General features: G+C 52.1%; 1 protein-coding gene across 4 annotated transcripts in view; it reads right to left on the bottom strand.

The window, feature by feature from the left end:
• The window catches only part of LOC119957108 (cytochrome P450 4F22), a 74,108-nt gene that overhangs the window by 9,967 nt on the left and 48,026 nt on the right, over positions 1-16,115 (bottom strand). For all 4 annotated transcript variants that reach the window (XM_038784805.1, XM_038784807.1, XM_038784808.1 and 1 more), the window contains exons 6-10: positions 15,093-15,214; positions 13,423-13,690; positions 10,221-10,287; positions 6,793-6,922; positions 4,245-4,378 (exon numbers count right to left, since the gene is read on the bottom strand). In XM_038784805.1, coding sequence (XP_038640733.1) covers positions 4,245-4,378; positions 6,793-6,922; positions 10,221-10,287; positions 13,423-13,690; positions 15,093-15,214 — 721 coding nt within the window. The remainder of the gene's footprint in view (positions 1-4,244; positions 4,379-6,792; positions 6,923-10,220; positions 10,288-13,422; positions 13,691-15,092; positions 15,215-16,115) is intronic.

Here is a 16,115-nt window from a genome sequence, read left to right as displayed (position 1 = left end):
TGAAGCAATTGTGCTATCCACAATGCTACCGTGCTGCCCTTAAGAAGTTAACCTACACTCCCTTATTCTACCCTAATCCAAGTACCTATCCAATAGCCGCTTGAAGGTCCCTAACTTTTCTGACTCAACTACTACCACAGGCAGTGCATTCCATGCCCCCACTACTCTCTGGGTAAAGAACCTACCTCTGACATCCCCTCTATATCGTCCACCATTTATCTTAAATTTATGTCCCCTTGTAATGGTGTGTTCCACCCGGGGAAAAAGTCTCTGACTGTCTACTCTATCTATTCCCCTGATCATCTTATAAACCTCTATCAAGTCGCCCCTCATCCTTCTCCGTTCTAATGAGAAAAGGCCTAGCACCCTCAACCTTTCCTCGTATGACCTACTCTCCATTCCAGGCAACATCCTGGTAAATCTCCTTTACACCTTTTCCAAAGCTTCCACATCCTTCCTAAAATGAGGTGACCAGAACTGTACACAGTACTCCAAATGTGGCCTGACCAAGGTTTTGTACAGCTGCATCATCACCTCACGGCTCTTAAATTCAATCCCTCTGCTAATGAACGCTAGCACACCATAGGCCTTCTTCACAGCTCTATCCACTTGAGTGGCAACTTTCAAAGAACTATGAACATAGACCCCAAGATCTCTCTGCTCCTCCACATTGCCAAGAACCCTACCATTAACCCTGTATTCCGCATTCAGATTTGTCCTTCCAAAATGGACAACCTCACACTTGTCAGGGTTAAACTCCATCTGCCACTTCTCAGCCCAGCTCTGCATTCTATCTATGTCTCTTTGAAGCCGACAACAGCCCTCCTCACTATCCACAACTCCACCAATTTTCGTATCATCTGCAAATTTACTGACCCACCCTTCAACTCCCTCATCCAAGTCGTTAATGAAAATCACAAACAGCAGAGGACCCAGAACTGATCCCTGCGGTACGCCACTGATAACTGGGCTCCAGGCTGAATATTTGCCATCCACCACCACTCTCTGTCTTCTATCGGTTAGCCAGTTTGTTATCCAACTGGCCAAATTTCCCACTATCCCATGCCTCCTTACTTTCTGCATAAGCCTACCATGGGGAACCTTATCAAATGCCTTACTAAAATCCATGTACACTACATCCACTGCTTTACCTTCATCCACATGCTTGGTCACCTCCTCAAAGAATTCAATAAGACTTGTAAGGCAAGACCTACCCCTCACAAATCCGTGCTGACTATCCCTAATCAATCAATGCCTTTCCAGATGCTCAGAAATCCTATCCCTCAGTACCCTTTCCATTACTTTGCCTACCACCGAAGTAAGACTAACTGGCCTGTAATTCCCAGGGTTATCCCTATTCCCTTTTTTGAACAGGGGCACGACATTCGCCACTCTCCAATCCTCTGGTACCACCCCTGTTGACAGCGAGGACGAAAAGATCATTGCCAACGGCTCTGCAATTTCATTTCTTGCTTCCCATAGAATCCTTGGATATATCCCGTCAGGCCCGGGGGACTTGTCTATCCTCAAGTTTTTCAAAACGCGCAACACATCTTCCTTCCTGACAAGTATCTCCTCAAGCTTATCAGTCTGCTTCACACTGTCCTCTCCAACAATATGGCCCCTCTCGTTTGTAAATACTGAAGAAAAATACTTGTTCAAGACCTCTCCTATCTCTTCAGACTCAATACACAATCTCCCGCTACTGTCCTTAATCGGACCTACCCTCGCTCTAGTCATTCTCATATTTCTCACATATGTGTAAAAGGCCTTGGGGTTTTCCTTGATCCTACCCGCCAAAGATTTTTCATGCCCTCTCTTAGCTCTCCTAATCCCTTTCTTCAGTTCCCTCCTGGCTATCTTGTATCCCTCCAGCGCCCTGTCTGAACCTTGTTTCTTCAGCCTTACATAAGTCTCCTTCTTCCTCTTAACAAGACATTCAACCTCTCTTGTCAACCATGGTTCCCTCACTCGACCATCTCTTCCCTGCCTGACAGGGACATACATATCAAAGAAACGCAGTACCTGTTCCTTGAACAAGTTCCACATTTCACTTGTGTCATAGAACATAGAACAGTACAGCACAGAACAGGCCCTTCGGCCCTCAATGTCCTTCCCTGACAGCCTATGTTCCCAACTTCTGCACTTCAATTCTTGTCTGACAGCATTGTATTTACCCTTCCCCCAATTATAAACCTTGCCCTGTTGCATGCACCTATCCCTCTCCATTACTAAAGTGAAAGTCACAGAATTGTGGTCACTACCTCCAAAATGCTCCCCCACTAACAAATCTATCACCTGCCCTGGTTCATTACCAAGTACTAAATCCAATATGGCCTCCCCTCTGGTCGGACAATCTACATACGGTGTTAGAAAAGCTTCCTGGACACACTGCACAAACACTACCCCATCCAAACTATTTGATCTAAAGAGTTTCCACTCAGTGTTTGGGAAGTTGAAGTCGCCCATGACTACTACCCTGTGACTTCTGCACCTTTCCAAAATCTGTTTCCCAATCTGTTCCTCCACATCTCTGCTGCTATTGGGGGGCCTATAGAAAACTCCCAACAAGGTGACTGCTCCTTTCCTATTTCTAACTTCAACCCATATTACCTCAGTAGGCAGATCCCCCTCGAACTGCCTTTCTGCAGCTGTTATACTATCTCTAATTAACAATGCCACCCCCCCCCCACCTCTTTTACCATCCTCCCTAATCTTGTTGAAACATCTATAACCAGGGACCTCCAACAACCATTTCTGCCCCTCTTCTATCCAAGTTTCCGTGATGGCCACCACATCGTAGTCCCAAGTACAGATCCATGCCTTAAGTTCACCCACCTTATTCCTGATGCTTCTTGCATTAAAGTATACACACTTCAACCCATCTCCTTGCCTGCAAGTACTCTCCTTTGTCAGTGTTACCTTCCCCACTGCATCACTACGTGCTTTGGCGTCCTGACTATCGTCTACCTTAGTTGCTGGACTACAGATCCGGTTCCCATACCCCTGCCAAATTAGTTTAAACCCTCCCGAAGAGTACTAGAAAACCTCCCCCCCAGGATATTGGTGCCCCTCTGGTTCAGATGCAACCCGTCCTGCTTGTACAGGTCCCACCTTCCCCAGAATGCGCTCCAATTATCCAAATGCAGCCCTGGCAATATTCTTGTGAATCTCCTCTGCCCTCCCTCCAGGGCAATGATGTCTGATCGGCAATGTGGGAATCAGAACTGTACACAACTCCAGTTGTGGGCTCAGCAGCATTTTATAACAGTTCCATCATTACATCCCTGCTTTTATATTCAACATCTCGCTCAGTGAAGGAAAGCATTCCATCTGCTTTCTTGACCACCTCATCTCCCTGTTCTGCCGCTTTCAGAGACATGTGCACATTCACCCCAAGGTCTCGGACTTCCTCTACCCCCTCTCAATATCTTCCCGTTTTATTGAGCATTCCCTTGCTTCGATTTTCCTTCCCAAATGAATTGCCCCACACACTGCTTTGCATTGAATTCCATTTGCCACTTCTCCGCCCACATAACAAAACCACTGATAACATTCTGGATCGCCAGTTATCCTCTTCACTGTCAGCTTCACGGCCAATTGTTTGCATCACCCGCAAATGTCCCAAACTGCCTCCCACATTTAAGTCCAAGTCATTTATGGCACGGTGGCACAGTGGTTAGCCCTGCTGCCTCACAGCGCCTGGGACCTGGGTTCAATTCCGACCTCGGGTGACTGTGCGGAGCCTGCACGCTCTCCCCGTGTCTGCGTGGGTTTCCTCCGGGTGCTCCGGTTTCCTCCCACGGTCCAAAGACGTGCGGGTTAGGTGGATTGGCCGTGATCCATTGCCCCTCTTAAGTGTCCAAAAGGTTAGCGGGGTGACTGGGAAAGAACCTGGGTGGGTTGCTCTTTCAGAGGGTCGGTGCGGACCCGATGGGCCGAATGGCCCCCCTTCTGCACTGTAGGGATTCAAGGATATACGTCAAACTACAACAGCCCAACACGCCCTGTGGATCACCACTGGAAACCCCTTTCCATTCAAGTTTCTCCCCAATCCCCTCTGTCCAGACTCCTCAGGAGTTTGAATACCTCACTCAAACGCCTCGCTTCCTGAGGCAATGGCTTCTCTAAACCCTACCGAGTGCCTTTATCACCTCAGTTACATCACCCCCCAACCTTCAGGCACAAGGGATCGCAAGCCTGACCTGGCTTTTTTTTTTAAACTCTCCGAGCCCCCGTCTGACCTTTCGGAATGACTCTGCCATCAGGGAGCTTGATGTCCTCCGTACAGCACCGAGCGATGGTGGTAACTGCTGGGTGCAGCCGCAGGCTCTCCTTGATACACATGGTGGTGAAGGGCATCTGGGAGAGATCGTCCCTGTGGGGGGGGGGAAAGGACACACACACAGTAACTGAGTCTAGGGGTCACAAGGTGGTTAGCACTGCTGCCTCACAGCTCTAGGGTCCCGGGTTCGATTCCGGCCTCGGGTGACTGTGCGGAGTCTGCCGTGACTGCGTGGGTTTCCTCCGGGTGCTCCGGTTTCCTCCCACAGTCCACAGATGTGCAGGTTAGGTGGTGTTACGGGGATAAGGGGCCCCCCCTTATCCCCTTGATGGGCCTGGGTAACGGTGCTCTTTCGGAGGGTGGGCGCAAACCCGATGGGCTGAATGGCCTCGTTCTGCACTGTCGGGATTCAATGGAATAGCAATCCGACTCGCCCCCAAAGGGCTCGGAAACAAAGGGAAAATCATACCGGTCACAAAAGAGGTTTCAAACTCCGCGGTTTGGACAACTTGGGGCCAAGGCACATTAGTCAAGATGTTTTTGAAAAAGCCTTCTGCAGCTTCCAGCAGGGTTTTCCCAGTCCACCAGAATTGCCCCGGGGGTCTCCAGGAATTGACTGGTTCCTGCGACGAAGGGATTACTTTATGAGGAAAAGTTGAACAGGTTGGGCCTTAGCAGGATGAGAGGAGATCTTATTGAAACTTGGGAAGATTCTGAGGGGACATTTACAGGGTGGAATGCGGGAGAACGTTTCCACTTGTAGGAGACTCTACCACAATTTCAAAATGAAGGGGCTCCCTTTTAAGATGGAGATGAGAATATCTCCCCAAGGAGCAGTAGTCTGTGCAAATCACTTCCTCAGGGAGCAGTGGAGGCTGGGTCATTGAATATTAAGACGATGATTGGGACAGATTTTTTTGATCGACAAGGGATGCAAAGGTTACGGGAGGGCAGTTAGGAAGGTGGAGTCGAGACAAAAATCGGAACAGCCATGATTTCTTTGTGATGAAAATGTTATTGGTTTAATATTTTGTCGATATTGTGTTGGTCGGTGGAAAAGCTGTCTTTGTGTGACGCATTTAATTAAACTGAAGACTGTAGGGTTACAAGGTTGAGAAAACATCAAAGGAGATTGGCGTAAAAGCAGGAGGTTGAAGAGAAGATGACATGGGTAGAAATTTGCATGAGGAGATACGGATGGTTTGTTTGTGTTTCAACTTTCAATGGGAATTTAAAAAGGTTTTACATCCAACGAAAAGGTCATAAGTAAACTTGGGGAAGGTTACTGAGCTTTATTTGGCCCAAGAGTGGGGCAATAGAGAACACCAAAGATCTTTATATTAAGATGATTACCCAAACAATGGTTTTAAAGACGAAAGAGGGAAAAACATCTTTAAAGAATGGTTGGAGTCAATGCTGAGCGTGGCCAGGTAAGATCCTGAAGAGAGTTCTGAGCTGGCTCAGAACTGTGAAAGAAGAAAAGTGAAGTAGCCTTCAGCCACCCTGGATAGGTGTTTGTTCGAGAAAGCAGAGATTTTCACCGTTGTGAGATAGAGAGAGAAGCCCTGAATTACCCCCCCCCCACCCCCCCCCCCTCCCCCCACCCCCCCCTCCCCCACCCCACCCCCCCCCCCTCCCCCACCCCACCCCCCCCCCCCCTCCCCCACCCCCCCCCCAGCAACAATGGGCTGTGGCCTGTGGTAAGATTATTAGAATTTTATAGATTAAATATCTAGGAGGACAGTTTGTAAATGTAATCTTGTGTGCTCAAGTTTAACCTGTTTAATCTGCGGCCTCAGTCCCTCTGCTCTCAGTCCCTCTGCTCTCAGTCCCTCTGCCCTCAGTCCCTCTGCCCTCAGTCCCTCTGCCCTCAGTCCCTCTGCCCTCAGTCCCTCTGCCCTCAGTCCCTCTGCCCTCAGTCCCTCTGCTCTCAGTCCCTCTGCTCTCAGTCCCTCTGCCTCAAACTACTTAGCCTCAGTTCCTTATCTCACTGCCTCAGTCCCTCTGCCTCAGTCCCTCTGCTCTCAGTCCCTCTGCTCTCAGTCCCTCTGCTCTCAGTCCCTCTGCCCTCAGTCCCTCTGCCCTCAGTCCCTCTGCCTCAAACTACTTAGCCTCAGTTCCTTATCTCACTGCCTCAGTCCCTCAGCACTACTGCCACAACCCTTCTACCTCAATCCCTATGCCTCAGCCGCAGTCCCTCGGGCTCAGCCCCTCGGCCTGTGCCAGTCTCAGCACCGAAGCCTCACTCAAACGATTGGGAATCTTTGGAATTCTCCACCCCGGAGGATTGTGGGTGCTCCATCGTTGAATATATTTAAGGCTGGATTGGGGAATTCAGCGATACCGGGAAAGGGCGGCAAAACGGAGTTGAAGTCCAAACTCAACCATGATCGTATTGAATGGCGGAGCAGGCTCGATGGGCTGAATGGCCTCCTCCTGTTCCTTGTCTTTAGCCTCTAAAGTAAGACAACTTGAAGACATTTGAACAAAGGGATTCAGTCACTCACCACTCCAGTTCAGCTTCATCTTTCATCTTCATTAACCCCTCGATCTCCTCTCTGCACTTGGTCTGGTATTCTGGGTGCCTGGCAAGATTATACAACACCCACGAGATCCCACTGGCTGTGGTGTCGTGACCTGAGGGCGAAACAGGAGGAATTCATGAAAGCCGCAGCAATTTCCAAACACCGTATGGCAAACATCAGTTTTCCAGATATCCCATCCGGATATTCCAGGCCTTAGGGAAAAGCCCAGGAAGGGTTTAATGATTCTTTAGTGGGCAGAGAGAGATGGGGGTAATCCTGGACACCCCCCACCCCCCAACTCTGTTGTCAGCGAGTCCAAACCTCGCCCTCCCCCGCACCATTGCCCCGGCCCTCAACATTCAATCCGGGTTAGGGGGAGGGTCGAACCATTTTCCCACCGCCACAGTAGGTGGGACAATGGGGAGTTCCATTCTTCCCTGGTGCTGCTGGGTCCGACTTGTCCGAGCCCATTCGCAGCGCAGAAGGAGGCCATTCGGCCCATCTGGCCTGTGTCAGCTCGTGCCATCACCCCCCCCCCCCCCCCCAACCCCGGTCTAACCCCGCACATTCATTTCCTTCAGGAATCCATCCAATATCCGATCATTGATCAACTCTGCTTCGTTGGAGGGCAATGAATTTCAGGACATTGGCACCCGTGGGGTTCTTTTGTCACATTGGCGCCCACTTCTCTGATCCAAAAGCTCTAATCAGTGTCCCCTAATCCTTTAGCACTGTTAGTGTGTTTCCCTGTCTACCATACCATCGACGGCACACTACGTCATTCTGCTCACTTGTGCCTTTACAGCCACAAATTCCACCTTCTTAAGTGAATAGGGACTCCCAATTTCCCTTAGCTCCGAGGGAGAATGTGGGGGGGGTTTGAATCTTGACCCGAAAAGTTAACTCCGTTTCTCTCCCTTCACAGACACCGCCAGTCCGGCTGAGTATTTTTTGCCGCTTTGGTGTCACCAAAGCCGATCGCTGGGTGTGGCACCTTGCGGTGCGGAATTGGCCACAGCAGTTCCCCCCTTACACCGCTGGTTTAGTATTCCGGAGTCCCAGGCTCGCGCTCTGGGGGCGCGGGTTCAAATCCCACCACGGCAGCTGGTGGAATTTAAATTCAATTCATAAACTCTGGAATTGAGAAAACTAACCTCCCGTGTTGGCGACCCAATAAAACCTTCATCGATTGTTGTAAAAAACCCATCTGGTTCGCTAATGACCTTCGGGGAAGGAAACCTGCCGTCCTTACCTGGTCTGACCTATATGTGACTCCAGACCCACTTCAATCATAGAATTTACAGTGCAGAAGGAGGCCATTCGGCCCATTGAGCCTGCACCGACCCACTTAAGCCCTCACTTCCACCCTATCCCCATAATCCAATTACCCATCCGTACCTTTTTGGTCACAAAGGGCAATTTATCATGGCCAATCCACCAAGGCTGCACATCTTTGGACTGTGGGAGGAAACCGGAGCACCCGGAGGAAACCCACGCAGACACGGGGAGAACATGCAGACTCCGCACAGACAGTGACACAGCGGGGAATTGAACCTGGGACCCTGGCGCTGTGAAGCCACAGTCCTATCCACTTGTGCTACCGTGCTGCCCTGCAGTCTCCACTCTATCCCCATAACCCCACTCAACTTTTTTCTTTGGACACGAAGGGCAATTTAACACAGCTAATCTACCTAACCTGCACATCTTTGGACTGTGGGAGGAAACCGGAGCACCTGGAGGAAACCCACGGGGAGAACGTGCAGACTGCGCACAAACTGTGGCCCAAGCCAGGAATCAAACCTGGAACCGTGAAGCAACTGTGCTAACCACTGTGCGACCGTGCTGTTAATGTGGTTGACTCTTTAATGCCTCTCTGAAATGTTCTGAAATTTCCCTTCCCCTGTCACGAAGGCAGACCGGCGTGGGTCCTGAATGTCAGCCAGTTGGCAAAGGTGGGTTCTGGGAAAAGAACGTTTACTGCATTTGGACATAGTATTATATTGTCTCCTTGTTTGAGATGTAAACGCACTGGAAGTAGTTTACTAGACTAAACAAGGAATGGCCAGGTTGTCTGATGAGGAAAGGTCGGGGAGGTTGGGTTTGTATCCACTGGAGTTTGGAAGAGTAAGAGGCAACTTGATCGAAACCTTTAAGATCCTGAATCTGGCCTAAATGTGAATCCAATGTGGTTGACTTTGACTTGCCTTTGCGTCAGATTTGAGATGGGCCTTGCCAGCGAGGCTCACACACCGAGTAATCTTTCTTTTTAAAGTGAGCAAGAAGTCTTACAACACCAGGTTAAAGTCCAAGTTTGTTTCAAACACTAGCTTTCAGAGCACTGCTCCTTCCTCAGGTGAATGAAGAGGTGGGTTCCACAAACATTTATATAGACAAAGTCAAAGATGCCAGACAATGCTTTGAATGAGAGTCTTTGCAGGTAATTAAGTCTTTACAGGTCCAGGAGCAATGGAGGGAGGAATAATCACAGGTTAAAGAGGTGTGAATTGTCTCAAGCCAGGACAGTTGGTTGGATTTTGCAAGCCCAGGCCAGATGGTGGGGGGTGAATGTAATGCGACATGAATCCCAGGTCCCGGTTGAGGCCGCCCTCATGTGTGCTGAACCTGGCTATAAGTTTCTGCTTGGCGATTCTGCGTTGTAACGCGTCCTGAAGGCTGCCTTGGAGAAGGCTTACGTTGTCTACCTCATACGCTGCAGGAAAGGATATCCCGAAGCGTGGTACATTGGAGAGACCATGCAGACGCTGCGACAACAGATGAACAGACATCGCGCGACAATCGCCAGGCAGGAATGTTCCCTTCCAGTTGGGGAACACTTCAGCAGTCGAGGGCATTCAGCCTCTGATCTTCGGGTAAGCGTTCTCCAAGGCGGCCTTCAGGACACGCGACAATGCAGAATCGGCGAGCAGAAACTTATAGCCAAGTTCCGCACACATGAGTACGGCCTCAACCGGGACCTTGGATTCATGTCGCATTACATTCACCCCCCCACCATCTGGCCTGGGCTTGCGAAATCCTACCAACTGTCCTGGCTTGAGACAATTCACACCTCTTTAACCTGGGATTACCTCTCTCCAGTTATTCCGTCTGGACCTGTAAAGACTTAATTACCTGCAAAGACTCACATTGAAAGTATCGTCTTGCATCTTTGACTCTATACGTGTTTCTGGAACCCACCTCTCCACTCACCTGAGGAAGGAGCACTGCTCCAAAAGCTAGTGATTCAAAACAAACCTGTTAGACTTCAACCTTGTGTTGCAAGACTTCTTACTGTGCCCACCCCAGCTCAACGCCGGCATCTCCACATTGTGGCTTTTCAAAGTAGCGCATCAGGACAAAACAAGCGTGCCAGATATGCTCACAACCAATAGGAATTCCAATGCCACACTTACCCTCAAACATGAAGGTGTCAGCTTCTGACTGGACCGCTTCATCTGACAGGCCGTTGCCATCTTCATCCTGGGGACAAGAGAGCAACAGATGCATATCCCATCAGCCTTTCCACTTGGTTAGCGGTGTGTATATATGGACGAATAGCAATCCGCCATCTGAACCCTTCTCACCGTGACCCCCCACTCACTGCTTGATCTCACCCATCCACTTAACGACCAACAGCTGTGTCGGGGAGTCAGCAGTCTCGGGTCACTGAGGTATAAACGGAAAACACTGGATAAACTCAGCAGGTCTGGCAGCATCCGAGGAGTTCTGTCGCAGGATTATACGGACTCGAGACGTTAACTCTGGTCTTCTCTCCAACTGATGCTGCCAGACCTGCTGAGCGTTTCCAGCATTTTCTGTTTTTATTTCGGATTTCCAGCATCTGCAGTATTTTGCTTTTGTTCCAGATAACCCGGAGGCCCCAGGCCATAAAGCCAAGGGAGACAAGGGTTCAAATCCCACAACAGAAGCTGGCGGAATTTCAACTCAAATCAATCAAATTTGGAATTAAAAGGGAGTCTCATTCATGGCTGGTTACCGTGACAACCATCATCGATTGTCGTAAAAAAAAACCCATCTGGTTCACTCGCAAATGCCCCTTTAGGAAAGGAAATCGGCCACCCTTACCCGGTCTGGCCTACATAGAATCATACAGTGCAGGAACAGGCCATTCGGCCCATCGAGTCTTCATCTGGCCTAGCAAGCTCCTCAGCTCAAGGGCAAGATGAAAGAACTTTCAAAAGTGCGAACACTGGCATGGCATAACGGAAACGGGGCTGCTAATGTTCAACAATTTGTTTACAAAATAAAACTCCATGTTTCCTGCGACTGTGATAGGGGACTTGGAGCATCCCTTCCCCCAACACTTCGGGAAAACGAGACTGTTTCCAGGATTCACGGGCGGGATTCTGCGGGGGGGGGGGGCAACTCCAGCGCCGAGGAGAGGCGTGAACCACTCGGGCGTCGGGCCGCCCCAAAGGTGCGGAATCCTCCACACGTTCGGGGGCTAGGCCGGCGCCGGAGTGGTTTGCCCCGCGCCGGCCGGCGGGGAAGGGGCTTGACGCCACGCCAAAGGGCCTCCGCCAGCCGGCGCGAGTTGGCGCAGATGCAGGGGGGGGGGGGAATCATCTCTGCGTCGGCCATCGCTGAGGACCACAGCAACCGGCGCAGAGGAATAGAGTGCCCCCACGGCACAGGGTGGGCCCCGATCGCGGGCCAGGTCACCGTGGGGGCACCTCCCGGGCCCGATCCCCCCCCCCCCCCCCCGGACCCCGGAGGCCGTCCGCGCAGCCAGGTCCCGCCGGCATATACCTGGTGTAAATTACGCCGACGGGACTGGCCGAAAACAGGCGGCCACTCGGCCCATCGCGGACCGGGGAATCGCAGGGGGATGGGGGGGGGGGGGGGGGGGGGCTGCCAGCTGCTGCCGTCCGGCGCGGCGTGATTCCCGCCCCTGCCAAATCCCCGGCGCCGGAGAATTCGGCAGCCGGCGGGGGCGGGATTGACGCCGCCCCCTCAGCCATTCCCTGACCCGATGGGGGGGGGGGGGGGGGGGGGGGGGGGGGGGGGGGGGGGTCGGAGAATCCCGCCCCACTGTTAATTCCAGCCTCGGCTATTCCATCTCTTTCCCACCTCCGACTGAAGCTCATCCAAAACCCCGCTGACGGCCTTGAAATCAGACCAAATGCCTCCCGCCCGCCTCTGCTGTGTTCAGTGAGCTATACTCAACCTCGGTTCAGCAAAGCCTCCCTTTTTCAAAATTCCCAGCCTTCCGAATGTATTCCTTAGCGGCATGGGAGTGCCGCTGGGAACACCATTCGCTGCGCATTCCTAGTTGCCCTTGAACCAGGTTAAAAACCTGGCATCGCAGCAATTTCCGATTATTTTACCATATGGACTCTTTCTGTTCATGCCACAGGGACAGAAATTGGTGCCGGCCCGAGATCATTCAGGGGAAGATAGAAAGAAGTTAGGGCAGTGAGCCCCACCCACACAGGAAGCACACCTCAGCTGTCAATGTCCCCTTTCGTGACTAATCTCTCTGTTACTGGATTAATAATTGACGAATTGCCATTTGGTAGATGAGTCACGCCGAACCTGATCATCTTGTGCTCACCGGGTCAGATTGGCAAGAAATGCCAAACCTCCTCTCCTGGAGGACCTCGAGACGAGAAACAACCCGCGGCATCGCAAATTAAAACACCCTTTTCCTGCGTCCGCTTGCAGACTCACTGTGCTGGTACAAGTACGTCTGTTAACTCGAAGTGAGCAAAAGGTCCACATTGCAATTTCACAACACGACAACACCGCCTCCTCCTCTCCGGACGGCGCTAACTCCCCCCTGGGGCAGTCTTTCGGATAGTTCAGCTACCAGCTCAGGGTTTAGATAGTAAGTTAGGTGGCAGAGCGACTCGTTTAGATGGGGGCAGGAAGTTGCAAAGAGACTGGGGAAAAACGGACGTAATCCAACGTATGAAACTGTGAGACCACCCAGTTTGGACCTTGGAATGATAGATCAGAATTTTGTTACATGGCAAAAAGACGAGGAGCTACGAATGAGCCGTGACATTTAAGGTGGGACCCAGTTCTTGATACAAATCCAAGAAACAGGAGCAGGAGGCAGCAATTCAGGCCCTGTTCCACCATTCGATACAGTCATGACTGATCTTCCAGCTCCACCTCCCCGCACAATCCTATCCTCCACTTGCCCCCCGCCCGCCCGTGCTTTAAGGGTCCTGTTGAGCGTTTCCCAGGATGTTCTATATTTCTCTCCCACATCCAAAAAAAACCCCCAACATGTTATCCGGTCATTATCACATTGCTGTGTTTGTGGGATCTTGCTGTGCATAAGCTGGCTGCCGCGCTTCCCGCATCGCAACAGCGACCACCCCTCGATTAGTGGCGGCGAAGAGCTCCGGGGTGGTCGGAGGTTGCGAACGGCGCTAGCGGAATGCAGGTCTTTGTTACAATACCCGGTGTTATAACGGGCGGGAGGCTCGGGGTCGATGCACCGACTTCAACCCCAGCCCAGGAGAAACCCGGGGAGAGTCCGAAAGTAATAGGGAGAACGTGGGGAGATGCCGCTCGCTGTGTGGAAGCAGCGGGGCTCTGCCGGCGCCGGATCACAGATGGCGTCTGCGGTGATGAAAGCCTGACCTTTGACAGCAGCAGGATGTCCAGGAAGTCCATGACTTTGCCCCGTTTGGACTGGAGCCAGGTCTCTGTCCCCTGCTCCTTCAGGACCTCCCGTCGATGCTGCACCACGTCCAGCGAGTAGGCGTGCACCAGGTGACATGCCCTCTCGAATCGCTTCCCGTTGTTTGAGAGCTTGTAAATTAAGTCAAAGTGATGAGGCAAATATCGTTCCCTCTTCACCACCAGTGTGCTCAACTCATATATCGCAGCGATATAGTCACTGGACTTCCTATAGAGAGACAGAGAGACAAGAGGTGATGTGGCTGTGTTAGTGTTGGAACATGTCGAAAGGTGGAGCAGACAGATAGAATCCATCTCCCACCAGAGAACAGACACGGTAGCATGGTGGTTAGCATAAATGCTTCACAGCTCCAGGGTCCCAGGTTCGGTTCCCGGCTGGGTCACTGTCTGTGCGGAGTCTGCACGTCCTCCCCGTGTGTGCGTGGGTTTCCTCCGGGTGCTCCGGTTTCCTCCCACAGTCCAAAGATGTGCGGGTTAGGTGGGTTGGCCATGCTAAATTGCCCGTAGTGTCCTAAAAAGTAAGGTTAAGGGGGGGTTGTTGGATTACGGGTACAGGGTGGATACGTGGGTTTGAGTAGGGTGATCATGGCTCGGCACAACATCGAGGGCCGAAGGGCCTGTTCTGTGCTGTACTGTTCTATGTTCTACTAGAAACATGGAGTCCCTATAGTGCAGAAGGAGGCCATTCGGCCCACAGTCTGAAGGAGCACCCAACCTAGGCCCACTCCCCCCCACCCCCCACACCCCCCCCCCCCCCCCCCCCCCCCCCCCCCCGCCTTTCCCTCAACACCACCTAACCTGCACATCTTTGGACACCAAGGGGCAATTTTAGCACGGCCAATCCACCTAACCTGCACGTCCCACCAGACGGTGAGTTCCCCATCAATGCTGCTGGGAGAGGGGTCCTTGAGCAGTTGCTGGGAGGGAGTTTTCAGGATGCTGGACTGCACTGGATTCAACATGGAGGGTGTGAGACTTTTTTTTAAAAAAAGAATCGTGTGACAAAGGCACCTTGGAGATTCTCAAAGCGAGCTGGATTTCCCGTCAGCTGGGCTCAGGCGGCAACACACTTCCCCTCGGGAGTCAGAAAGTTCGTGGGTTCAAACCCCGCCACCCAAGGCTTGAGCACTGCATCCGGGCGACAATCCAGTGTGTCACTGAGGGAGCGCCGGGCTGAGGGAGTGCGGCACTGAGGGAGCGCCGGGCTGAGGGAGTGCGGCACTGAGGGAGCGCCGCACGGATGAAGCGCTACACGGAGGGAGCGCCGCACGGAGGGGGTGCCATGCCGAGGGGGTGCCGCATGGAGGGGGTGCCATGCCGAGGGGGTGCCGCATGGAGGGGGTGCCATGCCGAGGGGGTGCCGCATGGAGGGGGTGCCGCGCTGAAGGAGCGCCGGGCCGAGGGAGTTTGTGGGATCACGCTGTGCACACATTTCGTATTTGCAGCGGACTTCGAAACAAAACTATTTCATTGACCATAAAGCACTTTGTCACATCTTGGGGTTGTGAAAGGCGCCAGATGAATGCAAATCTCCCTTGTTTCTATCAGTCGAGCCCCCCACTGAACCACCCAATCCCCCCACCTCCCCGCCCCAAGCCCGGGTTACTCACAGCTGACAGTTGCTGTCGTGGCTGAAGGTGCATTTCAACAGACTGTCCAGGGTCATCAGACTGATGTGTTCAAACATCTCCAGAGAGGCCGTTCCCTCTGTAACCAGCCTGCACCACTTTCCCTGCGAGGAAACACACACAAAACATTCTCAGTTGGCGACGGTGCAGAGCGGAGGCTGGACCGGAGAACGCCGGCCCACCGGATCCTCCCAATATTTAACTGGCGGGATCTCCTGCTCATCCGGTGCCGGGTGGCGGATAGCAGTCGGAGAATTCGGAGCAGTCGGAACTTGTGGATGGGCGGCTCTGTAGCACAGTGGTTAGCACTGTTGCTTCACAGCTCTAGGGTCCCGGGTTCAGTTCCTGGCTTGGGTCACTCTCTGTGCGGAGTCTGCACGCTCTCCCCGTGTCTGCGTGGGTTTCCTCCGGGCGCTCCGGTTTCCTCCCACAAGTCCCGAAAGACGTGCCTGTTAGGTGAATTGGACATTCTGAATTCTCCCTCTGTGTACCCGAACAGGCGCCGGAATGTGGCGACTAGGGGCTTTTCACAGTAACTACATTGCAGTGTTAATGTAAGCCTCCTTGTGACAATAAAGATTATTTCTATTATAAGGAGGCTTTGTTTCCAGATTATGTCATTGACGGGCAATGTGCAGATGAGAAACACGAGTCGGTCGGTTGGGGGGGGGGGTGTTATTGAGCCTTGGGAGACACCAGACGGAACGGTATGGGGTCAGCAAGATTGTAGTACGAGGGTCTAGTAAGGGTTAGTTAGCATTGGACAGAGCCGTGTGTAGAAATAAGCACGGAGACAACTCCTAGCTTGGACCCTTTACTGTACCAATGTATAGACTTCAGGAATTAACAAATACTTACTGTCAAACTATTTAAGACTACGTATACCTGAATTTGGCTGACTGAACTATACCCAACACCTTGCAACGTAGACAAGTTGTTGCTGGGAGAATGGGGAGCAGTCATACCCAGATGGATGGATGGCAGTGGACAGGGGTTTGGTGGGCA

The sequence above is a fragment of the Scyliorhinus canicula genome, chromosome 25, assembly GCF_902713615.1.
Source record: "Scyliorhinus canicula chromosome 25, sScyCan1.1, whole genome shotgun sequence".
NCBI lineage: Eukaryota > Metazoa > Chordata > Chondrichthyes > Carcharhiniformes > Scyliorhinidae > Scyliorhinus > Scyliorhinus canicula.
Note: the sequence above shows the minus strand (reverse complement) of the source record. Positions and strands in the feature narration are given on the sequence as shown.